The sequence below is a fragment of the Cyrtonyx montezumae genome, unplaced genomic scaffold (assembly GCF_038088225.1).
Source record: "Cyrtonyx montezumae isolate F1298 unplaced genomic scaffold, pur_monq_1.0 scaffold_19, whole genome shotgun sequence".
In the NCBI taxonomy this organism is placed as follows: Eukaryota; Metazoa; Chordata; class Aves; order Galliformes; family Odontophoridae; genus Cyrtonyx; species Cyrtonyx montezumae.
Window position 1 is genome coordinate 3,375,114 of NW_027071925.1, and position 27,677 is coordinate 3,402,790.

Below are 27,677 nucleotides of genomic sequence, written 5' to 3' on the forward strand. Positions count from 1 at the left end.
AGCACCAACTCCGGGCTGGGGGACGGTGAGAGCAGTGTGGTGCCCAAATGGGGCTGTGCTCATCTGCTGAGCCCCTGCTCGGTCACCTGGAGCCCCCCAAACCCAAACAGCTGGCTCACCACGGGACCCACTGAGCCACCAAGACTGCATGCCACGAGAGGGAACACAAGCAGCACCAAACACTTCCCTAAAAGGAGGTGATGAGCTTAAAGAGAAACGAAAGAAAGAAGCAAAGATGCTGCATGGAGCTCTTGGCCCACAGTTCTCGCAGCTGCTCGGGAAAGCTGGGGCTGCAGCGCTGGGGGGATGCAGGCACAGTGCTGCTTTTGCAGCTGCTCTGCCTTACAACTGTCCCCACCTTCACTCCATGCCAATAACATGCACCTCCTCCTGCCTCAAACAGGGAGCAGCAGCATGCCACCACCGACACACTGGAGCACAGCACCCTGCACAGCCCTGAGCCCAGCATCCCACCGGAGCCTCACACAGTGCTGCTCAGCCCCAGCCTTGCACTGCGGGCAGAGCCTCTGCTGCACACAGCCACCGCAGCCACTGCCCTCAGGTTTTGCCCTCCCTGGCTGAGGAAAGGTCTCTCAGCACAACCCAATAACTCCTCACAAGAAGGGCTGGGTGTTTTTTTTTCCCCCTTTAATTCACCACTCATTTGGGGTTGGGGGTAGGGAAGGGAGGGGGAAGGAAAGGAGGATAGAAAATAAATAAATAAAACAACCTCGGATGCTTCGAGAGAATGAAAACCCTGAAACTGCAGTCTGCTGGTGGCTCGTCCCACTGACAGAAGAGGGGAAAGGGTGACCCCATCCAGCTCCCCCCTCCCCACCACCCCCGTCCCAGCGCCAACGCGGTCCAGGTGGGTTTGGATGCGGACGGACGATGCGCCTCAAAGAGGGAAATGGAACCGACCATCGGGACCCCCTGGGTCCCGTCCCGTCCTGCCTCCTCAGCTATTGCACGAGCTTTGAGATAAAGCCACCGGCGGCACACGGAGTGTCACTGCCACGGGGCCCGAGTCACAAGCAGTCCCTGCACAGGGCCACCTGGCCCTGGCGGTAGTCGCGGCAGGGGCAGAGGCGCCGGTACTTGGTGTTGTGCCCCGCGCAGCTGAAGAGCAGCGGCTCCTTCTGGAGGTAGCACTCGTGAACGTTCTCTGCCACCGCCGGGTAGAGATGGTTCATCTCGTACTCGGTGCTGTCGCAGGTGATGCTGAGCCTGGGAACAAAGAGAAAGGTGGGGAGGCTGTGGTTCCAGGGCGAGGAGGCTGCCAGGTGCTTTGCTAAAGGGTTTTTGATGTTGCAATCAACCCAAAGATCACCCGAGCCTTGAGAGGAACGTGGACAGCTCCACTAAAATGTTATACCCTGTCCAGACCTAGAGGTCCACCTGCCCTGCACGAACTTACACGTGATGATACCATCCCATGGAAGTGCACCCAACTTCAGTGAGCATCCCAGTGTCCCCCGGATCAGCAAAATGGGGACACACACCCACAAAAGCCCCCCGGAGAAGCAGGAGCTGCATCTGCTCTGTGCCTCCGCAGCCCCCTCAGCCCATCCATAGCTGCCCTGGCTCCAGGGATGGGGAGCACACAGGGAACACAAGCCCCAGCCCTAATTCATCCTATAAAGCTGTCACCAGGGCTCCAATCGCCTGCCTGGCCAGCATGATGAAAATGGTAATGTTGGCATCTTAATTGTCCACAGAGCAGCAAGGAGCCTGGTGGCAGATTTATACTCTATTAAAACTTCACCGCTGTGTGTTCAAAATGCAGTTTTTTAGAGAGAAAGATGTAAAAAAGACAGAAAGGGAGAGAGCGAGCGGGAGGTGGAGAGAAGCGGGTTGGGGGAGGGATGGTGGCAAACCATCACTGCTTGTGGAAGCACGGAGCTGCTGGAGTAAGCACGGGGCTGCCATGGGTGCAAGGGGCTTTAGGGACAAAGCACACGAGGACAAGGGGTGCGGGGGACACAGGGCCAAGCACCCAGCCCTGGGGACCAGGAGCCCCCTCCAGCAGCCCCCCTCCCCCCGAGGTGCCACCCACCGCCCCGCTGAGGACACACTCACTGCAGGAACACCTCCTTCTTGTTGAGGAACCTGAAGAAGGTGGGCTCGCACACCAGCCCGTGCTGGCGGCACGTCTCGGTGCAGGCATGCCGTCCCTCCGACAGCCACACCTGCAGCGAGTCCGTTGGCGGCCACGAGTGGGGGTCCCGGCGCACGCTGGGGGACCACACCAGGTGGGTGGCATTGGGAGACAGGGCCAGAGGGCTCGGAGGGCTTTGCATAGCGGGGCTCTGGGCCTTGGCAGGAGGAGGAGGGGATGGCATGGCGCAGAAATCCTGGAAGGGAAGGGAACAGGTCAGAGCTCAAAGGGGAAGGGTGATGCGTAGGTGTGGGGCAGGCGGTTCCTCCCCAGCATTCCTCCCCAAGGGTAATAGGGACGGATCCCGACCTGGTGCTGAATGTAGGCGTGGATCCGCTCCAGCATCCCCTCGCAGGTGTACTCGTAAGGCAGGTAAGGGTCCACCTGTGCAGGGAAAGAGCACAGCACTGCAGTGAGAAGCAGGCAAAGCCTTGCCCTGCCCACAGCACCTTGAGGCACCGAAGCTGTTCTCCATCACAGGTTCCCCAGCACCTGTGCTCCCAAAACACAAACCCAGAGATGAGATGCATTTCCCGCTATCAGTGTGTTTCCCATCCCTGGCCAAGTGGGTGATGCTCCTGCCCTTCATCCACCATCAGGCAGAGAGGTGTAGGGCGAAGTCATTCTGCTCCTGAATGAGTTCATCTCCCTTCCCCAAAAATAGCAAGCACCATACGAGGGCACTGCGGGAATCGGACCCCTGTGGGGCCGGGAACTCAGCAGGGAATTCTTCATTCCACTTCGGAAGAAAACTAGGAGTGCAAAAGCTCTGTGATGAACAACGTTTTTGAGAGAAAGAAAGTGAAGGGTTAAATGGGGTTCAACTCACCTACTGGTTAAAATGAAGTCACCTTGCTTCACACCCCAGTTTCCCAAGCAAGTCATTTCTGGGGGCATTTGCCCACCCCCGTGAAGGTGCTGGTGGCCAACACAGGGCTGCAGGGGCCACGAAGCAAACGTGTCCCCCACAGCCCCACGTTCCCACCTGCTATTTATGCAGAGCCAGCAGCACTCCAACAACCAGTGTATTTATAGTGTGGATTACGAAACACTGCTGCTCCTCATCTGCTCTTCCACATTGCACCTCCCTCCTGAGAGCTGCCCTCGTGTCCTGGTGTCAAAATCAGCTCCTCCAAAGCATCCCCAACCCCACAGCATCCTCAGCCCCACATCTCTTCTATCCCCTGTGGGACTTTGGTGCAGGGATGGGCTGGCATGGTCCTTCCCCTCCGCATCTCTGCAGAGCTTTATGCAAAGGATGGATGATAAGTAAAAAATACCCCAAAGGTAGTTCATCCGGAAAACACTGCTGCTTCTATTTTCTGCACCTCCAAAATAGCTGTCTCCTTTGAAGTACCTGTCAGAGCCAAGCTGCAAAGGCTCAGCCTGCCAACAAGATCCCTCTAAGCATCTCTCCACCATAAATATCCCACCTGAGATCTCAGCAAGGCTGGAAATTACAGCTGCTCTATCTCATTACAGGTGTGCAGCGTAATCGGCGCTGACACCATGACAGGCACTGATGCTGCTCAGTTAACCGGGGCCAGGTCTTGCAGATTTGGGGCTGCAGTGCTCAGCCTTGCACCCCTGTGCTCACAGCAGCAGTGCTGGGGAGCTTTGCACGGGGCGAAGCTCTGCCATTTTCTCACACAGGGATTTTGCAACCTTCTCCTGCACACATCAGTTGGGAATGCAGGGACAGAGCAAAGCGTGAAGGTGCTTTGGGCTTTTTTCAGACCCCAGTGAGCATGCCAGAACTGCCTCCCTTGTTTTAAAGGAAAAGGGAGAAAAAAAATCCCTAAGTAATAGGCAGAAAAATAATGCAATTGTCAGCCACCCCCTGGCAGCAGGCTGGGAGCACTTGAACCAGCTATTTTCGCTGTGATGTTTAATACGCCACTCTTTCAAGCATAGGCTGAAATGTATAATTTTCCATTATATTCCTGTATGTTTGACTTTAATATAATGATGCCTTCTCCCTTCGCTACACCAGAATATTGGGTCTGTTAAATGGCTTGTGCTGGGACAAATGGAAAGAGCTGAAGGCTGAGAAATGGCTGTGCCTGGAAACCTCTCTGCCCCTCTCACTCTGACCTCTGGCAAAGAGCTGCAATTCATCACTGGCACAACACCAGGGGGTGGCATTCCACGCTCCTGAAAATGTCTAGCTGAGATTTGCCTTGAAGGTGCAAAGGCAAAGGTGCGTGGTGAGGGACTTTCAGTGGCGTGAGGAAAAAGGGGAGAGGGGAGAGGGGGGAGGAAGAAAGGGGAGAGGAGAAAGGGGGTGAGGAAAAGGGGGTGAGGAGAGGAAAAGGGAAAAAAAAGAGGGAAAAGGGAAAAAATGGAAAAATGAAAAGGAAGAAAAGAAAGGAAGAGGAAAAGAGCAAGCCCAGCTTTAGGTCAGTTTTCAATTCCCAGTGTTTCTCAGCAAGGAGAAAAAAATGCTTTGTTTCAGGTCAGACAATCTGTTTTGTTTGGTGAAGCAAAGGGAAATGCATCATTTCAGATAGAAGTTTCCCTAGCAGGGCATTTCCAAACAAAGACACGCAGATGGGAAACAAAAACACATTATTTCATTTCAGTAATGGCAAAATGCAATGTTTGGAGCGAAAGAAATAAATGGATGGTGATTATTCCGAAGGAGAGATTTGCCAAACAGTCTGAAAACACAACGCCCTGTTTTGCTTTAGGAAAAAAAGGAGGCAGAAAGCAGTTCCTCCCACCTGGCTGAGCACTGCAGCCGTTCCCACCGCCCATCAGCCGTTCTTGTTTCCTGCTGTAACCAACAGTATTTTAAAGACGATATAGAGAGGGATTCCTGAAGCCAAAGCCCATAATGGGGCTTTTAAAGCTGTAAGGTAGGTCAATTTTTAGACTTAATTGCCTTGACAGCATCTCTAATAGAGTTATCTATGCTAAAAACAAAAACAAAAACAAACAAAAGGCAGTTGCTGACACTTGCCCCACTCACTCCCTGCTCTGCTTGTAGAGGATATATAGATCGACATTAAAAAAGCAAAGAGCAGAGGGGAGCAGAGGGCTTGCCCCAGTGCACCTCTTGGTGCACAGCAGCAACTCCCTGCAGAGCTGTTACAGCACACTGCTCTGGGTTGAATTCATTTGGGGTGAGTTTAGGCTCACATGTCCCGGTGCCCATGACAGGGGCACGGCCAGCAGCAGCAAGGCCACGGGGATCCTCCAAAACAAGGGGTCTGGGGGGGCTTCCCTGCTCCATTGAGACATCATTCAATAAACCACGAAGCCATATTTCCAGCGTAGGTGCCACACTGCAATGCAAAATGCCCAGAAACCCCCCCAGCCACGCACCCCCGGGCTGGTGCCACGTTCTCCGTGCTGCTGCTTCCTCATCCCCACTCCCCCCCTCCTGCCATGGCTCGGCGACGTAAGAGATGTTAATTAAAGAAGGGAGGAAGGATGTGTTGTGACTGCACCACAGCTGCATTTGTATGAGCAGCTGACGTGGGAACGGGGAGAAATCCGGAGATGACGGAGCTCATCAGACTGCAGCACAACTTCCTCAACCCTTTTTTTTTTTTTACCTTTCCTTTTTTAACAACAGCGATCACAGCCAGGCACCGACCTGACCTCATCCATGCTGGATCCACATCTCCACCCCAACAGCCAACATTATCACCCCAAAAAACCTGCACTTTCCCACTGCTCAGTTCTCCATTTTCCTCTTTAGTGCTTTTAGCAGCAGGGCAGCACTGGGTTTCTTTGTTTCATTGGGCAAATCCCAACATCACTGCCCCTGCTCTGCAGCAGCAGCCTGCTCGATGCCAGAGCATCTCCCAGGGCCAGATGGCATTGGTCACTGTCACAGCTACACGCTGTCAGCTGGCCCAGCAGCACGGCAGCAGGATGACATGAGCTGTCATTGAATTTTAACCGAGACCCCATCATGTGGGTACATAACAACAGGTGTCTTCACAGGCTGGATGTGTTCGCTCTTTGTGGGCTCAGCAATGGTGGAGGTGACCTCAGCAAGCAGGGGACAGCCAAAGCAGTGTCACCTCCACATTCCTCCCCAAAGTCAACACACAGCCCCATCTCTGCAGCTGTCACGTCCAGGGGATGGTTCATCCCAAGCGCAGCAAAGCAGAGATGAGCACTGCTCTCACCTTGGCCCAGTGCAGAGGCTCATTTTGGGGAGCCCTTCTCACCTGGGTCCTCAGGATTGTTTTGATAGCAGCTTCAAACTCCTCAGAGTTGTTGTAGTCAACAGTCCACACGTGTGGCTTCCCAATGAAGTCCTCAGCATACGGGTGCTGGGAGGACACCTACAAGGCAGCACGGAGCTGTTGGTTTGCAGTCACTACTGTCTGGCACCCCATCCCCAGCAGCAGAGGGGAGCAGACTGCAGCAGCTCAACTGCAGACACATTTGGTACTGAACCACTGCACACCAACATGTGCCCAAAAAGGATCACCCCTCCAAGCCCAGCTGCAGCCTCCAGACGGGGCTGTGAAACTCCTGCAGGTTGGGATGCTCTGCTCCCAGCTCCATCCCCACCTCTGTAATTCAGGTAACCATGACCTGAAACACACATGGCAAACCACCCGAAACAGCAAAGCTCTGTGGAAGTACCACGTCTCCCAGGTGCCAGTTCCAGAAATGACAGAAAATCCATTGCTGCTGAGGGCACAGAAGGGTTGGACAGAGGAGAAGGCAGTGCTGGAAGGTGCATCGCCCCAGCACTGTATCAGTACCCCACCACCCACCCCTCACTGGGCAGTTTGGGGGGAAATCACTCCTTTTTGGTAAACCTTTGATACTGTTTTTCTAGTCTCACACTGCTAAAAGGCAGATAGAGCCCTGGGGACCTGGTTTGGGGCAGGAGGAGAGAGGGTGCTGAGTTGTCTTGGAAGACACAGCAAAGCAGGAGAGCCTGCTAGGAGCCATGCATGCTTTTCCTTTTATCCCCTGCTCGCTCTCCTTTGTAGCCAGCAGTGACCACCTCCTCCCATCCTCCACACGAACACCCCATGGCACTCCAGAACCCTGGGAGCCATCAGGGACAGTGTGGCACAGCCCAGCTGAGCTCAGGGAACCAGCACTGTGCTGCATTATCCACTTCATTAATAATAAAAGAGGCAATTTTCTCAACCCTTTAACTTTTAAAGAGTTCCTGCTTCACTTAGATTGAATTCCCAGCAACTGGCAAGCCTGGGAGGGGTGTTGTACTCCTGCAGCACTGCTGAGGCCCCATATCCTCTTCATTTTACAAAAATGCAATGGGCTGAGGGGGCTCAGCAGAACACCAGCCCCTATTCCAGGAGAGATGTGCACGGATCTGGACAGTGGGAAGGGAATGGGCACTGGATTCTGGTCTGGTCTATGGACATCCCAGCACCGCTCTCCTCCACAACCCACGGCAGTGCCCCTCGCATCCAGCAGATGTGTGTTGGGATGATACATTCGCATGCTGGGATTTGGAGAAAATCTCTCCACAAATCTCAGTTGGGTGCTTTTTCCCCCCGCTGAGCACTTGCCTCTCTGGAGGTGGGCTTCCCGCGGAAGAACTCGTGGTTGAGGGAGCTGTGGGGGGGGTTGAAGCGTGCCTGCAGGAACACACAGCCGTTGGCGATGGCCTCCAGTGGGGCTGGACCCTCGTAGGGGAACCCAAAGCCGATGAAGAGCTGTGGGGAGCAAACCCGGGCTGGTGATGTGAGCTGGAGATGCATCGATCCTCAGCCCCATAGGAGAGGCTCCAAATCACCCACCAGCATTCCCCATCCCTATAGGAAAGGCTCCCAATGACCCAAATCACCCACCAGCATCCCCCAGCCCTATAGGAAAGGCTCCCAATGACCCAGATCACCCACCAGCATCCCCCAGCCCTATAGGAAAGGCTCTCAATGACCCAGATCACCCACCAGCATCCCCCAGCCCTATAGGAAAGGCTCTCAATGACCCAGATCACCCACCAGCATCCCCCAGCCCTACTGGAAAGGCTCCCAATGACCCAACAGCATTTCTTGTGCTGCCCTGTGCAGCGAGCCGCAGCAGCAGCTCCATGCAGTTCAACATCCCATAACCTAAATGTGTTCAGAACGACCCCACAACAGAGGGATGCTCTGCAGCTCACAGCCCAGCGGGGTGTTCACAGCCATGGAAGCTGTGCTGCTCACCCATAGCTACCAGCATCACACCCACCCTGCACAAAGGAGCTCCTGTGCCCCCACAGCGAGGGGAGCAGCCCACCTTCGCCTTCCTCAGCAGCTGCTGGAACTCGTGCTGTGGCAGCAGCCCGTGGTTCTTGACGAAGGCTGGAACTTCTGGTGGTCGCTGTGTCTCGTAGTACACGGTGCCGTGGATTTCCATGTACTTGTTGAGGATGGCCAGGAATTTCTCCTTGCCCTGCAGAAGGAAGCAGCACCGTGATGCCAGCACCAGGGCTGCAGATTGCTGGATTGCAGCAGGCTGAGTGCAAGGGGTTTGCAAAGCCAGGGCTTGTTAACAGCCCCACATCCCACCTAACAGGTCCCTAGGATGCTCTTACTCACGTTCAATCCTTCTGCCTGTTTTATTACCTGGAAAATCAAGGGGATGTTTTTTTGTTTTTTGTTTTTTTCCTATGGAGGCCTTTGCTCTCCAAAGCAGCCTTCCATTTTAACAATTTCTCTATTGCACTTTTTAATTATTATTATTGTTTTGCTTGGAAAAACACAAAGGGGCCACGCTTTGGATGCTGTATTTTCCATTTATTCTGGCCCCTATAGAGCAGACTGGGAGGGAAGGAGGAGGTATAAATGAGGAACTTGGGAGAACTGCACACGTTGCCTTAAAGTGTCTCTGAATGTCACATTTCTGCACTCAGCCACATATCCCTGACTTCTCTAAGGCTAACAGCCAGATCTGCTTTCAGGAGAAAGAAATCAAGCAGCATTCTCTGGTCAAGTGGAGCTGCAGGGTGCCATCGCGGCCAAGGGCATGCTAACACCCAAATGGGCACTGTTCTGACAGCAGTTCCCTCATGCAAAGGACTTGGGGAGATGAAAATAAAACTCTGCTGAGCATTGCTGGTGGGGAGAACCAACCCTAAGAGAAACCCTGATGCACAGTGTGGGGAAATGGATCTAATTCATGACTTCTAGCTAAAAGGTGCAAGCAGTTGCAGCACTAATGTATGTGAATATTCATTTCAATGTCCTGAGTACCTCCCCAGATTGACCTAACCAAGCTGGAGTGCATCCTGGCCTAAACATCTGGCAAGCACAGCACAGGCAGGACAGGCAGACCCTGTTCTCTTGGGGTGCTGAGCCGTCCAAAGAGGCAAACCTGAGGCTTTAATGTGATAGGCACAGCACCATACCTGCAGCTGGAGCATCGCCGTGGAGCACCAAGGGGAAAAAAAGAAAAGGAAGTGTTAGCTGTTTCCTTTTGTGTCCTGGAAGGGCTTTGAATGAGAACAGGAGAATGAGAGCCAGCACCCAGAGCCGTCTGTGAATGGGACCAGGACGTGCTGGGAGCTCTGGTGCCCGCAGTCACGCACCTTCCAGATGCTGGCCTCCTTCCCATACACCACCGCCATGCTGCCCACTTTGTTGGACTTGATGCGCTGCCGCTCGGTCTGGTTGAGCTCCTCCGACACGAAGCCCATGAAGGAATTGTCCGGGGTGTGCGCTGCGGACACCAAGAACACACGGACACGGCTGGGACCATGGCTCCAGAGCTTGGAGGAGAAGCAATGTGAAACACCAGCAAGGTGCCCAACCCCCCGTGGTGGTCCCACTGCGTCCCCGTCCCAGTGCTTACGGAACATGGTCATGAACTGGGAGGGGTGCAGGTTCCAGTAGCCCCAGTTGGTGCGGAAGCCGCGCAGCGTGGCGTACTCCTCGTGGTTGTAGGCTGGCTCTGTCCCGAAGGTATCAATGACACGAACACGACACCTGGGAGGGGGACAGGACCCCATCACATCCCCGTGCCCTAAATGAGTAGATTCCCACTGCAGGGCTTTCATCCCTCCCCATGGTTTCCAGAACAACGCATCTCCTGAAGACTTGCTAATGCTTTTCCCAGTATCCCAGGACTGCTGAGGCAGGCATTACCAGCACGAGAGCAAGGAGAAAAGGGGAACATCAAACCAGAGAGGGAAAAAAAACAAGCAGAATGCGAGAGCAAATGCATTTATAATAAAAGCAATAACATTGCCTGTCATTTTTCTCTCTAATAAAATTGTGCAGGATAGTGGAAGAGATGGGAGAAAACGTAATAAATAGCAGGACTATCAGCACTAAATTAAATCGCATATTTTCCTGGCTGCTGATATACCACGGGACGCTGACATTTGTCACGGTGCTGAAGGAGCCAACGCTGGGGCTCTGCCTCTTGCAGGCACGAAAGACTCCTCCTGCCACAGCAGGGTGGCAACCTCTGCTGATCCATTGTCCTTGGAGGTCATCAGGATCTGTCTTGGCTTGCTAATTAAGGAAGAGGAGAGCATGAGAAAGAAGTGGTGTGCTCACCTGTATTTCTTAAAGGAGAGCCCCATGTGCTGCTTCATCTGCTGGAGGCCGTGGTAGTCAGTGTAGATCAGGTCAAAAGGCAAAGGGTTCGTCAAGGGGCAGTTTCCTCGTCCTGGAGGCACCCCTAAATTGCTGGAGAGAAGCAGGAGGCACCGATCAGCTCTTACCAACACATGCTCATGTCCCTGACAGGTGCCCAGGAGGGGTCATCAGGAAGCCCCATGGCCTTGAGGACACGAGGACATCCTTGCTCCAAACATCTGTCCACAGGAAGAACTCCCACATGAGCTGGGGTTCCTCCTGTGGTGCTTGTGGGGCACGGAGAACAGCTCTCCATTCCACCTGCCCGTGGATGTTGAGCATATTTACTCACGTTTCTGATTTTGTCCCAGGGAAGCTGTGGATGCCCCATTCCTGAAGGTACTCACAGCCAGATCGGATGGGGCAGCCTGGCCTGGTGCCTCATCCTGTGGCTGGCAGCCCTGTCCATGGCTCGAGGGTTGGAACTGGGTAATCTTTGAGGTCCCTTCCAACCCAAGTCATCCTGTATTTCTATGATGATTCTGTGATTTTGTCCCATTAACACAATAAAGCCAAGACAGTCAGATTGTGGGGCTCATTCATTGCCTTTACCTGGGGTTCTCAGTTCCTTCAAATATCCTTTCTCAGCCCATTTACTCTTCTGCAGCAGATAAAGTGCATTATGAAAATCCAGATAAACTGGATTGACCACAATCTCTTTATCAAGATCATCAGTTACCTTGCCCCAACGCACGGTGTGATTAATCTGGCATGATGCACGGCTGGTAAACCAGCAGCATGTCTCCTTCCCTTTTCAATTACCTCTGTGAACTGATGGATCGCTCTCCCCAAAGCTGTTCCATTAAGTGTACTACTGATGTCAGCCTGACAGCCCATCTGCTTGTCTGGACCACATTTCCTCCTTCTCAGGAAAAAAAAAAAAGTGACACCTTCCAACTCCAGCAGGTTTCTCAAAAATCCTTGCTACATGTACTTGTGATTACAGCACAGCAGTTTGCTCAGAAATACAAATGGTCCATCGCTCCGTTTCAGTATTCCTGCATCTTTCTCCTTCTAGATGTGAGCTCCTCAATTATTGCACAACAGCAGCACAGAGAACCCAGATGCTGGCCTCGGGTTGTTGGCCTCAAGTTGTTGGCCCCATTTGGTGGGGCTCTGCCCAACTATCCTTATAGATATTTCCTCATTTCTTAGGAATAAAAGACCTCGGGGACAAGGACCTGAGGTTGGTGCAGAGGGAAGAACCCTCCTCCAGCCCCATCCCTCCCTGGGACCTGCAGACCAAAGGTGATTCCAACCTCCCAGGTGTGACCCTGACTCCAGAACAAGCCACAGTGCTGACCAAAGCCGGGGTAAGCACAGCTTTTCAGTTTAAGGCAAAGAGCTGTGTCTGCAGCTGCTTCAGTGCTCCTGTCACGAGGAATATCAGCATCAGCTCCGGGCAGAGCAGCCGGGTCAGCTGCAGGGGAAACAGGCTGCAGTTTTATCACTTTTATGGGCAATTTTACATGACACAGCAGATTGAGAAGATGGCAGGAATAGAAAGGCTCTCACCTCCGAGGGCTGCCTCAATGAGATAAACAGGGCAGCGAGGAGACCCAGTTCTCTAGGGGACGGAGGTGGCTGCTCCCAATGGCAGCGAGTGGGAGAAGGGGAGAATTTAAGCCACTGAAGATGCCCAGGATGTTATAGAGATACACTAATAAACAGCACATTTGCTCACATACTCTCTGTTTTTTTCCTCAGGCACCAGCAACATGCTCAGCCCTACCACACGCCATGTCTCCCCTGCTGGCTGCATCCCTCATGCTCCCAGCATTGAGGCAGGAGCAGTGTTTTCCAAGCAGAGCTTCTCTCCTGTTTACTTATCCTTCTTAAACACTTTTTAACCGCTGATTTTAATATTCTAATCATGCAAATCCAGTTTGCAGCTCCTGGGTAGTGGGATTTTTTTCCCCTTTCCTCCTTATTTAAACACTCTTTATTCAAGCTTTCATCATTTGCCAGTTAAGCCAACTAATTTTCTCCTAAGCCCAATTTCACTCATGGTTGGAGTGAGATTTCCGTGATTTTTCCCCGCACCGTGTCCTATTAACGACGCTTGAAATTACGCAAATCAAACTGACGAGCGCAAACGCCTCTTTCTCACTGAGCACTTCTGAGAGATGCTCGACCCTAGCACCACACCTGGAGGAAGCCCCCCCGGGTGGGACCTGCCTGCAGCCCACAGTGCTGCCCCCATCCCATCCCCACATCTCAGCCCCGCTCCCCCCACCCAGCTCTCCCCCGGTGCCAGCAGATATGAGCCCAGCTCCTCTCTGCCAGCTGCCTCCACCAGCTGTGCCCACTCCAGGATAAATCTAGAGCAGCTTCTTGTCCTGCTATTTTCCCCTTGTAAATACTTGAATCCACCAAGGGGATGCATTCCCTTCCTGAGCGTGGGGCAGGCTCTCTGAATTCAGATGATTGCAGGCTTATCCTTACATCCCATTGACCTATTTTCAAATTAACCCAAACTTTCCTTCAGGAGGGAATGGCCTTAACCTGTGCCCGGGGAGGTTCAGGTTGGATATTAGGAATGATTTCCCCTCTGAAAAAGTGGTGATGCACAGGCACAGACTGCCCAGGTTGGTGGGGGAGTCAGCATCCCCGGAGATGTTTGAGAGCCATGGAGATGTGGCACTGGTGGACGTGGTCAGTGGGCACAATGGGGTTGAGTTGATGGTTGGACTGGATGATGTTCTTAGTCTTTCCAACCTTAATGATTCTATGATTCAAAATTCAACAAAACCCGTCTAAATTCTGCAGTGGTTAATAAGGTTATCATAACCTCTCCATGATTAAAGCAGAACTTTCAGCAGTGGCACCGAAGCCAGCCAGCCAGTCCTCATTTGGCTACAAAATAAACATATTTCACAAAGGAGTGCAATTTAACAGCTCAGTAATTCGCGCTAAATTATGCACCTTCCTCCCCTGCAAGATGAAGCCCTCCGAGGTGGTGGAGATCCCTCCCCATCTCTCCTCACCCTCATCCCCACTCCTCGCCTGGCACATCTCCGAGCTGCCTCTTGGAGCTGCTGGAATTAAAAGGGGTTAGCTGGAGTAGACTGGAGTTGACTGGAATTGACTTCCTGGCTGGGAGAGGGAGCCTGGGGGGACATAGTGACAGAGGTGGGCAGAGCTGAGGCCGAGATGCACTGAAGGTGCAGTGCCAAGCTAAACAAACCATGGGAATGACCTGCAGTTGGAGACATGCTGCCAATGAGAATGGCTCGTTCTGGTTGGAAATTCAGCAAAGAACAAAGAAAGGTCCCAGGAAAGGTGAAGAACTGCCTGGGCCAGGGAGCAGCAGGAGCTCTGGTGCTGGCAGCGCCTGGGCAGAGCCCGGTGTCTCCTGCTGCCCCAGCTCAACCACAGTACCCACACCAAGGCCACTGCTGACCATCTGTGCCATGCCAGCACTGTGTCTGCCAACTGGAGAGAGATGGTGACGCCTGGAGCCCAGGCTCCGCGCTGGCTTTCATGAGAACAGATGCAAGACAGAAAGATGGCTTTTATCTGCCAGAAAATAGTTAGAAATGCCTTCAGCTGGACATCGCGTTTCCATTCGAATGGCCCTTTTTGCAGCCTGAGTACACCTCAGCAGCAGAGGAAAGCGCAGGAAAATAGCAGCTCTAATTATGTGTATGGCAGGCAGCAAGAAGGGAGCAGCAGCTCCAGCTGTGGGATGTGGTTCTGGGGCTGAGCAAGGCCTCGTGCCATGCTGTGCCCCATGTGGGACACCCCTCGCCTGCACCCCGGAGCTCACAGTAGGTGAGTGCATGGCTGGAATTAAATGCCTTGCTGAGGCCCATATTATGAGTCCAGGACTTGACACCAAAGCAATTAAGCTCCGAGAACACTTTGTAAAGCGCTGACCCCACGAGGCATCAAATCCCGTTTTCTTCGACTTTCTGTCCTGCCTTATGAGCAGTTAATTTCAAGGGGGCAATTTCAAAAACACCTTTCAGCGCCTCCGAGATCGATGCTCCCCGTCACTCCCAGCCTCTTCCCCAGCAGTCCCTAAATGCAGCCAGCGATGCTACATGACCACAGCCACCATCATCACATCCCATCCCATCACCAGCTGCATTTAGGATGGGGTGGGAGCCTGCCATGCCATGTCTGGAGGGGATCCAGGGAGGCAGAGGCTCTGCTCCCTGCACCCATGGGCTCCCTTTGCTGGGAGCTGGGATACAACCGTGTTCCAGCACAGATAACAAGTGCCCAGCAATGCCCATTACTGGGTAATCCCACATGTTGCCTCTTGCCTCACATCAGGAGGCAGCTAACAAATTCACAGAAGAGGATAAACACCTGCATGTTGTTCAACAGCTCTGGTAGGTCACCGCAGTGTCATTCACAGGTCTCGAATGAGTGGCTAAAAGCTGAAGCAGGAGGTGCTGTGCAATTTAGCTCCCCGGGAACTGCTGAACTACGTGATCTGCCTGACCCAAAAGCACCACAGCCCAGGAGGACAGACAGACAGGGAATGAGATGGGAACAGAGGGGTTAAGGGACATGACGGGGACACACAGCAGCCAGGGTCTCACTGGGGCACTGCCCATCGAGGAAGGCAGCAATGCACTGGACTGGGGCAGTGCATCCACCTTCAGACCCAGCCCTCCAACCGACGATTTTCCTGTGCTGGGATTCCCTCTTCCTCCTTCTTTCCTGATCCCCAGCACTACAGGCCCAATCCTGACCACTGCCTCCGTGCACTGCTGCATTGCAATCAATATACACACTAATAATGAACGGCTGCTCGTAGGTAACTACTGGCTGAAGCATGCACACGCAAACCTTTTAGCAATCCCCTGCCAATGATCAATACGTGTACAAAAATCAGCTCAGAAATGCGAAGAGACAAACCAGGAGAGAGGTTATTTCGTGCTGAATAATTCATGGGTAGCGGTGCAAGGCCATGCTGGGCAGGAGCATTTACAACTCGGAGCTGCAAAGCGAGCAAGGGTTGCCAAAGAGAAATGCACAAAATGCAGAATCAACATTTCACATTTCTGGAGCAGAACGTCTCCAGATCATGCTGCTGGCTGCAGGCTGAGCTGCTGATTGCATCCTCAGCTCTCTGCACACCCGCAGCAGCGAAGCCCCCGTCGGCTTTGGCTAAGCATATGAGATTAACTGGTAGCACAGCTCGTTATTAACCACGCTTGTTCAGCTAAGTCTCCTGCTTGCTCCCATAGCATGAGGGCTTATCTCTGCTCTGCTCCGAGCCGCGCTGCCTGACAGCAGGGACATTTCTGAAAGGTCAGCAATAAGGAGAAGGATGCACAAGCACTGCTCAGCCCCCCCAGAAAGGGACCCTTCATCCGCCAGGGGGACAGGCCTTCCTCCAGACCCAGGGAGGATCAGGAGCTCCATCCCAGGGCAACACAGGGGCTCCTTCCTCTCATTAAATGACCGCCGTAAGGCTCTCCATCAAAAAACACAAATGAGAGCCACGCAGCAACAACAACAGCAACACCCTGCCAGCCATTAACTTCACCCATCCTCGAGCACAGGGACATTATTCAGCATGTCAGCTCAACCCAGCACGGAGCACAGCACGGGGATGGCCGTGATGCATGCCTGCTCCTCTCTGAGAAGCTGCACTAGGACCAGGATTATTTTTGTTTTGAGTTAATTAGTCGGGAGCTAATTCTGTTCGTTATTTCTGAATGCTGCAGGGGCTGGGTTGGATATTTTCATTGTGTTTTTTTTTTCTTTCTCTCCAGGATCACTGTTTATTTCTCTCACTCCCTTTCCAGCACGGCTCATTATGCGGCAGAGCTGGCTTAAGCATCACCCAAAATCTCAGTGGTCCACAGGGTGACTTTGGGCTGCTCTCCATTCCCAGCCCACCCTCACCAGCTCTTTCATTGGCACCTGCCCTCCAGCTCACATCCCCAGCAGCAGCTGAGGACAGCTCTGCTGGTGTCAACAGCCCCAGCCCCACCATAACTCAGCTGCAGCAAGAAGCATGCAGCAGAGTCCTGGTGTCTCAAACATAGTTACCAACTCCTCTGTACCTTTACCACTGAATATTGGTCTCTCTCGGAGCCCACACAGGTGCTTAGGGTGGCTGGGTGCAGCCATCTGCTCGCAATCACTTTGCATCTCCCCATGCCACACTGCAGAAGCATCCCAGCAATTGGGATTCCCACCCAGGTCACCTAGGTCACCCTGCATCCACCCCCCTGCAAGGGAATGAGGGTTATTTCTGGCAGCCTGACTCTGACAGCCTTACTCAGCTGCCAAGCAGGAAGGGTGGGAGGGAAGGAAGGAAGGAAAGAGCACAGCCACCGCTCAAACAACACCAGGGAGGAGATGAGGGCTGAGCACCCGCTATGGCACTGACCCATGGGACACCTGTGTCCTGAGGCCATGTGTTCCTGTAGAGAGCATAACTGGGGAGCAGGGGGCAGAGGGGACATGGGGGATGCTGCATCCTGCCAGTGATGCACCAGTGCTGCTCAGATCTAGAGCCAGGACTAAGGAACAAAGCCTTGCCCTGGGCATGTGCACCACGCAAAGCCTTGGTTTCACAGAACCCTAGGGCTGGGAGGGACCTGCAGCACCCACCTCTGCAGCTCCTTCAGCGAGACCGTCACCTTCAGGCTGTGTCCCAGCAGGAAAAGGGCAGCCAGGATGTCGGCCCACTGCACCATCTCACCCAGGGGCCCCCCCTTCAGCACCCGCGGGCTGAAGACGTCCCCTGACTCCTCTGTCAGGAAGCCGATGTGAATCAGGATCTGCAGAGAGAGGGACAACAAGCTGCTGACAGCCAAAAGTGACTGCTGGTCCCTTTCCACTTCTGCAAGCTGAAATTACTCAGGAAAACCACTCGGGTGTACGGACAAGCGGTCTATGTCCAATTAGCAAAGATCCAATATTCAGAGGTTGGAGCTATCTTCAGACATGGTCCATTTTCCCCATGCACTCTGGGGTCCTGTCCAGCTGTGCCCCAAGGCATGGCCATGGCCACCCCACTGGTAACACAGCCCCAACCTCACAGACCTGCTGCTCCCATTTCCCCATGTCCCCCTCCCCACACCAACCCCAGCATCCAATTGTCTCCTACGTGTTTTTGGTCCCCTTGCCGCCCTTTCAACTTCTGCTCGAGGCGTCGGGCCGCCCGCAGCCACTGCTGGGCCAGGTGCCTGATCCTCTTCTTCATGAAGCTGAGGGACTCCTTGCCCGTGCCCACCAGCTCCAGCAAGGGGGCCAGGTCGCTGCGGAAAGCTGCCTGCGGGAATGAAGCAATGCGGATTGCTCTCAGGCATCGCAGAATCACACAGCCATGAGATATCCCAAGTTGGAAAGCACCCATGAGGAGCGTTGAGTCCAACACAATGACCACTCAAAACCCAGCTCTAAGTCTGAGAGCAATGCTCCCTAAACTCCAGCAGCTTGGGGCAACATGCACTGCCCTGGGGAGCTGCTCCATGCCCTCTGGTGCAGAAACTTCTCCTAACATCCAATCCGGGCACTTGTAAGAAAATTGATGAGGATCCATTGGAAGTGGGGTGGTTTCACTTGGGAGTTTTCCAAACTGATGCCTCTCATGGCACCCCAGGTGGGAGAACACCCACACATGGCATCAGAATGGGCACTGGAGGTCTGCTGGCACCACTGCCTCATGGACATTACAGCCCCAACCCCGTTGTTATTCCATGGACCCTACCTGGGCGTGGGGCGGCGGCGGAGGGGACGGTGCGGCCGTCTGGTTCCTCCAGGGCAGGGGAGGGCAGAACCACTCGACTTCACTGAGGTAGATGAGGAAGGAGCACTCGGTGCCATCCACGCCAAAAAATGCATAGCAGGGGTCGGAAGTCCACCTGGCCCTCATCCACTGCAAAGGAGCACAAATGGGGCTCATCCACACAGGCAGCACCCACATCCAGAGCCGTCCCTGAAGGTGGTTCCAGGTGCAGAACAGCTGCTGACCACAGCCCCCATCCCTCACCCCACGACCAGCCTGCAGTTAATTCAACAAATCCACTCGGAGACAGGTCGCTGCGCCTGCTGTGTAAAACACACCAATCACCCAGACAGGAGATCGAATTATAGCCTTCGACAATTAAATTACATTCCAAATTTACTCCAATTGTGAATGGAAAGGATGCCCGGCGCTAGGGGACGAGGGAAATCCAGTGCCCCAGCGCTGCTTCCATATACCCTTCAGCATCCTTTCAGGGAGAACCAGCAAGGAGCTCGAAGCAGGAGTCTGGGAAGGGAGGGGAGAGGGGAAATGCTTTTAATTAGCCCATGTAAATATGCTCTCTGACAAAGAGATCACGCTGCAGGCCAGGCGCCAGGCTGCGTGCAGGTGTGGGGAGCACACGGTGTCAGCCAGGACATGGCGTCAGCGGCGGAGGTCCTCATCACCGTAACGAGATGCGCTCCTGTGCCACGCTGAGATTATTCCCCAGACACACAGCCGTGCTCCAGGTATTTAAAGAAGATTTGACAGCGCTTTCTCCTCACAGTGCTTCTGTCAGTAAACACAGAGAGGACGGGCGGGGAGAGGCAGCCTCGTGGAGATGGTGAAGCTGCGGGTACCCAGCCCAGCCCCGTGCCTCCCCATGGCTTCATGGCATTCTGGGCACACGGGGAGCTCCAACTCACCTCCACCTTCCCAGCGCAGTCAGGGTACTTGGGGTCCCTGGGCACCTCGCACTGGTCCCTCCTGCCGTCCCCCACTGCAGAGAGATGATGCAGGTAGTGGGTGCCAACGCAAGGGGCTGGAAGACCTGGGCACCTGAGGACAACACTCACTTTTTGCATTCATGAGGCTGTTCCGGAGAATCTGGTCTACTTTTATTGCAATGTCTGAGACATTTTGAGCTATAGCTTGGATCCTCTCCATCAAACCGGCTGCTGGCTGGAACCTGGGGAGAAAGCAGAGAGACCCTGCAAACATCTCGAAAATCCAGGCTTGCAGAGCTGGGCTGTAACACAGGAGTGCATCGTCCAGCAGAGAGCATCAAAGAGTTCTGACTTTAAAACGGCATAAAACAGTTTCCTGCTATTTTTTGCAGTGTGCTCAAAAACAGCAATACATCTCTGCATTTTACATCGGGAACTGCTAAATATGCTGGAGAAATCTGTTTGTGTTATTTCAGACGTGCTATGCTTGAAAATCCTCTGCTGTGATTATTGGCCTTGCAGTGCACGCAGGAAGACACGGGGAGTTAAAAAAAGGAGAAAAAAAACAACACAAAAATCCAGAAAAAAGGATGGCAAAAATAGAGACAGGCAAAGAGAGCCCTGTGAGCCACAAAATAACGATGCATGGACGGCCTGAAGTCCGACCCCACTGACAACGAGCAGACTTCTGCACCCAGCAGTGAGGGCTACAGGGCAGGGAGAGATAACAGGGACAGGGACACCAGCAGCCGAGCCCAAATTGGCACTGAGCTCCCTGTCATGGCCCCACAGAGCTCACGGGCACCATTTCAGCATGGTCAATGACCCAACGCCACTGGCTGCACGTGGCAGGTATCAAACCACCACTCGCCATCAATCCCAGCTGGGTAAACAGCACCATTACCCTCCACACAGCTCATGGCACAGGCAGAGCAGCACGAGTGACAGCACAGCAAAGATGCCTGATGTCAATTAAAACCTGGTGTCAGGTCTAAAAGAGCGAAGAATTCAATCCGTGAGCAGCGGTGCCACACTCAACAAAGAGTGATTTCCACTTCCAATGCTCGGCTTGCCATTTCCACTGCAAACGATGCCTTGATGAGCGCCGTTATCACAGCAAATAATTTCCCCTTCTGCAGCAGCTGGGTCATGGATTTTTCTTGCTGCTGCTGGGATCATTATAATACAAGAAGATGTCATAAGCGGTGAGCAGAACCAAAAGGGCTACCTTGAATACTGCTGGCACAAAAATATGTGCTGATATCAGGTCCTTCCCTCTGAAGTTTTATGTTTGTTCTCCAGCAGATCACTGAACCTGAAGGCTGCGATTGAAAGTACCTCTGTCCTCAAGGCTAAAAAAATCCTGGGTTTATGAACCGATACTGCTCCGGCTGTTGATTTAAGGTCCATTCTCCAGCAGCAAGCAGCCCACATTTTTCCTCCTGGCATGGTTTATGACCATCTATACTCAACCTGCATACCTCCACAGGGAACAACATATCTGAGGCTTTTAAGAAATAATAAATGCAGAGGACACCATTGCCCCCAAGTAACTTTCAACCTTTTGCAGAGAAGAAAGCCCAGGTCTCCTGCCAGCTGCTGTAACAGGAGGATCCCTTGTGAGACCCCGATAAAACACAGACACAGAAATGACCCAAGACAAGCTTGGCTTGTGAGCACAGCTTCAATCTGAGGGCTGAGCCAGCTCTGAAAGCTCCTAAATCCCTCCTTTCTACAGGTCTTAATCCTTCAGGAAGCAGCAGTCAGACCACTGTACATGTCTTCAGGGACCAAGAAAAGGTTGGGATGGGCAGGATAGGAACAAACTCAAGAATTAATGAATCTAGAGCCAACGAGGCCAACCTTCTGCTCAAACACGACGGGGACGTTGGCTTCGTGTAGATGTTCCCCATGTTTCTCCAGCACTCACAGCAATGCAAGAGGATGGGAACAGCCAAGAATTCAGTCAATCCCAAAGGTCCCTGTCACTGCAGAGGAGCTGAACTAGATGGTCCCTTCCCACACGAATGATTCTACAAAAGGTTGAAGGTCTCCATCCTATCTCGAATCGTGGGATCACCCTGCATTGAGTGTTGGCGTTGACAAACGCATTCACGTTAAATCAAGATGGTCACTCCAAAGCAAAGGCTTTCTCCAGGCTCATCCTCACAGCCAGCCTGCATCTTGCTGGCTCCCAAGATTTATCCCAGCATTTATGTCAGCCCGCCCGGCTCCTGTACGCTACAGCTGTTCCCCGAACACAAAGGCTTCAAGGCAGAGCCCTTTGATATTAAATGGGTGTTTGATCATGGCGTGCAAGCAGCACTTCTAGTTCTCTGGAACAAGACAGCCACGTCGCGTTCAGCTTCACACAAAGTGCAGAAGGTTTACCTAAGAGGAAACGAGAGCTGGAACAGTCTGGATCAAGAAACAAAGGGAATATTTCATTCCCTTCGGCAGCTTTGGAGCTGAAACATCCAGCATGGTTCTTGGCATCTTTATTATGTTAAAAGGAAGAAATAATTGTAGGAAAGGCCCAAAATAGAGCCACGCTCCATCTTGCACCCCTTGCATGCTGACCACCTTCATTCCCCAAACCAGCTTTCTCCAGCACTTTGAGCAAGGGGTCCCACGTGCGAGGTGAAAGCTGCACCAGTGCTACAGGGCTGCAGCTCAAGCAGCACATGTCACTGGACACATTAATGAGACAACAAGGAGGTTAAGTAGAAGTTGTACCAACTATCATTAAAGTGATTTGTCACTTCTCTTTTGACAAGGAAATAAGACAGTTAAAAGCAAAAGCTCAAATGCAAGAAGGTTTTCCTGGAGCTCATCAGAATCTGATGCCATACTCCCAGGAACTGGAGAAGGACAAGGTGAGGGGCTCATTCTGCTAAAGGACAGCTAAGCAGGATGGGGAGATTGTTCATCATCCAAGAACATCACAGCAAAGCACAGCAGGACCCGGAGCTTGCCCCCAGCCACCCCCCTGCACAGGGCCCTCTCTCCTTACTGCTTTTCAACTGTTCCTATAGCGACAATATAAATGCCACCAAAATACACAGGGACTATGCCAGCATTGAAACTATAGTAAATTACTATAGGTTTTCTAGAACAAATTTTTCCCTGGGAACTTAAAACCATTTACTACAGCGAATACAGTACTTTTACTCCTAACCATCAATATTGATTTCATCTTTATTATTTTCAGATTTATACTTCCCCACGTTGATTACGATTCAGATCACACTGCAGCTTATAATGCACCGTATACAGTATTCATCTCATTCCAAAAACCACTATTAAGACGTATCTTTCCCCACAGGCGGATCATTTGCCATATAAAACAGCCAGAGGTTGAGTTTTCCTTTCCTTTTTCATACGTTAATTTGTTCCCTTCGCTTTGCCTCTCGCCCTTAGCCCTGCTGCACCGACTCAGCCTCAGCCTGGTTATCCCTTTACAAAGCACCACGCTTTTATTGCCTTTTACAAAAAGCAGCATTAGGAAAAGAGAAATCTCCTTCTATTTGTGCAACGATTCCTTAATACAAACCCTAAGCATATTTGTTTGCTCATCTTATATTTCTTCTGATCGCTGTTGAAAGTGCCTGAGTTGGAGAGACTGACGCGGGTGAAGGCAGGCAGATGTTTGGGAGATAACACATCCACATCCCAGCACTCATACAGGGCCCCTCACCAGAGGGCTTTGCTTGCTCATGATGATGTCTGCTCTGCCATTTGCATCTTGATTGGAATCATTAAGGTTGGAAATGACTTTTAGGAACACCCAGCCCAGTCGTCCACCTACTGCCAATGCTGCCCACGTCCCTCAGTGCCACATCTCCACAGTTCCTGAATATCTCCAGGGATGGTGGCTCCACCACCCCCATGGGCAGACCATGCTGATGCATCACTGCTCTTTCACAAAGACATACAAGATTTTGTTGCCCCAAGACGTGAGACAACAACCCTTCACCCTTTGTGAATTCATATGGGGCAAACAAGCTGGGGAACACGTGTCAGTGCAGCACTCCGTGGGAGCTCACACAAAGCAAATATTGGATGTTGCAGGAGCAGAGCTGAGCTACGTCCAGCAAACTGCAGAAAGGAAACCATGCGCATGGCTGTCCAAATGACAGATCGAGTAATAAACACCGGGGCATTTTACACACTGAAGTATTTCAATTTATTTTATCTTCCATTTATGGCGGTTGATGTTTCTCACAAAAATGCATTTAAAGGGCCAGACCCTGAGTGAGCTGCAGCCCTTGAGAAGCCCCCGTCACTTCTGCAACGAATTGCATGAAAAATAAGATCCCTCGTTGAGAGCACTGAGCAAGCCACAGCCAGAATCACAGACCTGCTTGGAGCAACTCACACATGCTCCAACACATCAACCAGTTCCAGTATCACACACACACAGCTTGCACACGCTCCGACACAAGCAGAACTCACCTGCAATCAAAATTATTGATTACAATATTCTAAGAATGCTGTAAGATGCTGAGACATCCTTCCCAAGCAGAGCACCGGGCTGCAGCTGTAAGCTTTGTTTTCTTCCAATCACAGAACAGCTTGGGTTGGAAGAGACCTCAAAGAGCAACCAGTCCCAGCTGCCAGACCAGGCACCAGATCAGGTTACCCACGGCCCCATCCAACCCAGCCTTGGGCACCTCCAAGGAGAGGTCATCCCTGACTCCCAGACAGAACAGAGCCCTAAGCACAGGCAGCAGTGACTTCTATTCCTGGGAACATGAAGGGCTATGGCTCAGTCATTTCAGTGTCCATTAATTTTTATGTGATCAGGGCATAAATCAGCTATGTGTGCCTCTATGCCTGGGCAGTCTGATGCCTGCAGGTTGTCTGGAAGAGCCTTTGGTGAACCCAGGAGGCTTCACCATTCCTCTGGAGAAGCTGTCCTCAAGTCAGCCCCAAAACACCCAGTTTTGTCCACACACTGCTCTCCGAGATCTGCGCTGTGGGCAATAATGCAGGATGAGCCCTTATTCCCATGGGTGCTGAGGGCTCGCCAGCCACCCAAGCACAGCTCAAAGCCACCAGAAAAGCACTTGCCCTTCATGTGTTAAGTCATCAAACTTCTTCAAAGCGAGGAGGCAGCCCCCAGAACATCACTGCTTTGGGGTGGAAAGGCCCAAAACCAGCAGATAGCAAAGGCTGCCGACGAAGCGACTGCAGCAAACCTGGAGGTGCTGGGGAAATGCAAGCACAGGAGTGATAAGAGCGAGGACCTGGGTGCTGCTGGGGGTCCCCACCGTCAGCACTGGTGTCACCAAAGCTGCTCCTTAATGGCACCAATTCGAGAATTGCAGGAGCCAGGTTGGCAGGATGAGGGAGCATCGGACGCTGTGTGTCATACTGAGGCTTCTAACTTCCAGGGGAATATGGAGTCGTGTAACAATTATAAGAACAAATACTTGAAGTGCGTGGAAATTAACTGAGCCTCGGCAGTAATTAAGCCTGAAGATTAATCAGCCATTAGTAAATAACTGCCTACACGTGTTACCCAGTGTAACACGTTACCCAGGGCCAGTGGACAAGAGAGGCAGCAGAGCAGACCCCAGCCCAGGACCCCATTGTCACCTCCCACCTGGGGACAGCCCCAGCACCCAGACTTGGGCTCCTGTGAGCTCCCAGCTCCTGTGAGTCCATTTTTTGGCCCCTCTATCCCCTGCCAGGTGCCTTCCAGCTGAGCATTAGTACTTTCACGGCATGCTAATATTTCCCCTGCCCAGCAAACAGCTCTCCAGGAGGCTTCCATAAGTACTTCTCATTTCCTGCCCTCTGATGATTTATGAGCGTTGCATTCAATTAACAGTGGTATTGATTTTCCTGCAGCTGACTGGCAGCCTGCTCGTGCTCATTGGGAAATTCATCGCTTACCCTCCTGCATGGGCAGGGAGCAGGAAGGGCTGGAAAAAGGCATTCAGCAAAATCCAACAGACTGCTGCTTGTGCCCCCTCCCCAAGAGCGACAAACCAGGGGCCTTCCCAAAAAAGCCTCAGTCACCTCATCTAAGGAGGATGTTAGACACCTGAGTCTATCCAAAGCTGTCCCTGAAGCATTGCAGGAGGTGAATTTTATGCACGTGAGAGCTTATAGACAGCACCTATGGAGCAAGAAGCAAAGCTTCAGGTGATTTTAGCCATGACAAGCCCTGGAGTCACCTCCAGCTGTGTTGCTCCTGATAGCTGAGTAGCTTTCTGATGCTGCTAATTAATTATATCTTGCTTATTTGAATTTCTCCATGCACTTTCTGGGTAAAAAGCCACCCCTTTAATACTGACATGGGGACAGAGGGAGCACGGAGCATGCTGGGGCTGTGCTGTTGGTTGAAGATCTTAAGGTCTTTTCCAACCTTAATGATTCTATGATCCCATTTGAGGATCTTCTCCAGGCTCAGTGATCCTATGATTCTACAGATTTGAGGGTCTATTCCAACATCAGTGATTCTGTGACTCCATAAAACACAGAGGGGGTTTGGCTCATTCCTATGCAGGAGGTGCCCCCACCCCTGCTATTTTGGTGGAGATCCAACGCAGGGCAGGAGAGCCCCTGGTAAAGCAGGACAGACCCCTCTGCTGCTCAGGGAGAGCTGCAGGTGCCGTACTCCTGGCTGTGCTGAGCAGGGAAGGACACGACTGTGACAGCCGTGCTAGCCAGAGAGGCTTTAAAGAATAAAATCCTTTTGAAATTATCACCCTTTAATTGTATTATCGTTTGCTGACAGCTTCAAGTCAGTCACTGGAGATCAAAGGGGGGTGTTTGCAAGTGCTGCTGGGACTATCAGCCCCAATGTGATGCCTTCATCTCCACAGATACTGAACCCAAAATTCAGCCTTAACATCGCTGGATGACAACACAGGCAAATGACTGTATGATACCAATGGGTCCACGCAGCCCACAGCATGCTGGAGACACTCAGGGCATGGGATTGCTTCCAAGTGGTGTTTGCAGCATCACACAGCCTCACTCGTTTGCTCTCGGGTTCATCTCGCTGCTTTTGCTGTTTGGGATGCTCTCAAGGGGAAATGTGTAAGGAGCAGAAGGTGATGAGCTGGAAGAAGATGATCCTGCCAAGGAATACGCTGCTCCTGAAAATCAAGGGATCTGTAATTTCAGCCACTCAATGCCATCTCAGCACAGCTACAAAATCCAGAGGCTGCTTCCATGTGCTCCGTGCTCTGCAGTCCCTGTCAGGCTCAGCAGGATCAGACTCTCTCAGTCCAACTGTTGAAAGTTCAGAGCCACAGACAGGGCACCAAGGGCCACGAGTTCCTTTGAGAAGCCCAAGACCCCCGTGGGACAAGCAGCTCCTTGGGGCTGCTGCTTCCCAGTGTGAGTTTTCCATGCAAGGCGACTGCTGCCAGCTCACATAAATGCTTTTAAGTTCATCACTGATGTACAGAAATCATTGCAACCTGGAATTAATGGTTCTTTTAATGAGAAATTGGCCCAGAACATCACCAAATGAGAGCGAGCGCCTTGCAGTCTAGCAGCCACATCCCTTCCTCTCCAGGATTACTGCTGGTGCGTGCGGCTAACACACAGCCTCACAACAATAAAATCCCCAGCACCTGCCATTACAGAAGCAAATTATATTTTTCAGTGGTTAAAATTACATTACTTAAAAGGCAAAGCCACGCACTCCCAGGCTTCCTGCACAGCTTTAATTCGTGTGTGCACTCAGTTCGGCGCAGCGCAGCCTTTAATTACAGGCTCTCTTACTGTATTTTCCATTGTAGGCACAGAAGAGGCTCATAAGAGAAGCACTGGGGAGAGGGATGGAAGTGATCGCGGGGACAGGATGGTGCAGAAACCCTCAGTGGTGACAAGGCAGTGGGGACACACATTGGGTACACCCACTGGGTCACCTACAACTCTATCAGTAAAATCAACAGCACCAGGTGGAAGATGAGGACCAACAGGGCTGGGATTTCTCAGCCCCACTCCAAGGTTCTGAGCACGGCAACCCCCCTGCAAGCCCCCCAGGTTCATAATTTTGGGGACAGCAGCGTTGCGTGGGAGCACTGATGCTTCCAACTGACCTGTCCAGAGGGAAGCGTGCCTCATCCCCTTTGTGGAAATCAGTGCCGTTCTCCAGCCTGGCCAGGATGTCCATCCTCTTCATCAGCAGCTCCAGCATGTCGCTCATCCGCCGCAGCACTCCTCGGGACTCCAGCGCACCCATCACTGTGGGCATAGAGAGCAGGTGGGACACGGTCACAGCCAGGCAGCTTAGCCCCTGAGCTGCCCTCACTGCACTCCCCAGCCCTGGGCAC

General features: G+C 52.4%; 1 protein-coding gene across 1 annotated transcript in view; it reads right to left on the reverse strand.

Annotated features, from left to right (window-relative positions):
• Positions 1-934: 934 nt before the first annotated feature.
• MGAT5B (alpha-1,6-mannosylglycoprotein 6-beta-N-acetylglucosaminyltransferase B) overlaps positions 935-27,677 on the reverse strand; it is a 39,586-nt gene continuing 12,843 nt past the window's right edge. Inside the window, exons 3-17 of the mRNA XM_065735160.1 lie at positions 27,444-27,588; positions 19,507-19,619; positions 19,357-19,430; positions 18,413-18,580; positions 17,810-17,974; positions 17,311-17,480; positions 10,648-10,779; positions 9,938-10,071; positions 9,675-9,805; positions 8,384-8,539; positions 7,672-7,818; positions 6,343-6,459; positions 2,468-2,542; positions 2,080-2,354; positions 935-1,227 (exon numbers count right to left, since the gene is read on the reverse strand). Of these exons, the coding sequence (XP_065591232.1) occupies positions 1,029-1,227; positions 2,080-2,354; positions 2,468-2,542; positions 6,343-6,459; positions 7,672-7,818; positions 8,384-8,539; positions 9,675-9,805; positions 9,938-10,071; positions 10,648-10,779; positions 17,311-17,480; positions 17,810-17,974; positions 18,413-18,580; positions 19,357-19,430; positions 19,507-19,619; positions 27,444-27,588 (2,201 nt within the window). The 3' untranslated portion in view covers positions 935-1,028. The remainder of the gene's footprint in view (positions 1,228-2,079; positions 2,355-2,467; positions 2,543-6,342; positions 6,460-7,671; positions 7,819-8,383; positions 8,540-9,674; positions 9,806-9,937; positions 10,072-10,647; positions 10,780-17,310; positions 17,481-17,809; positions 17,975-18,412; positions 18,581-19,356; positions 19,431-19,506; positions 19,620-27,443; positions 27,589-27,677) is intronic.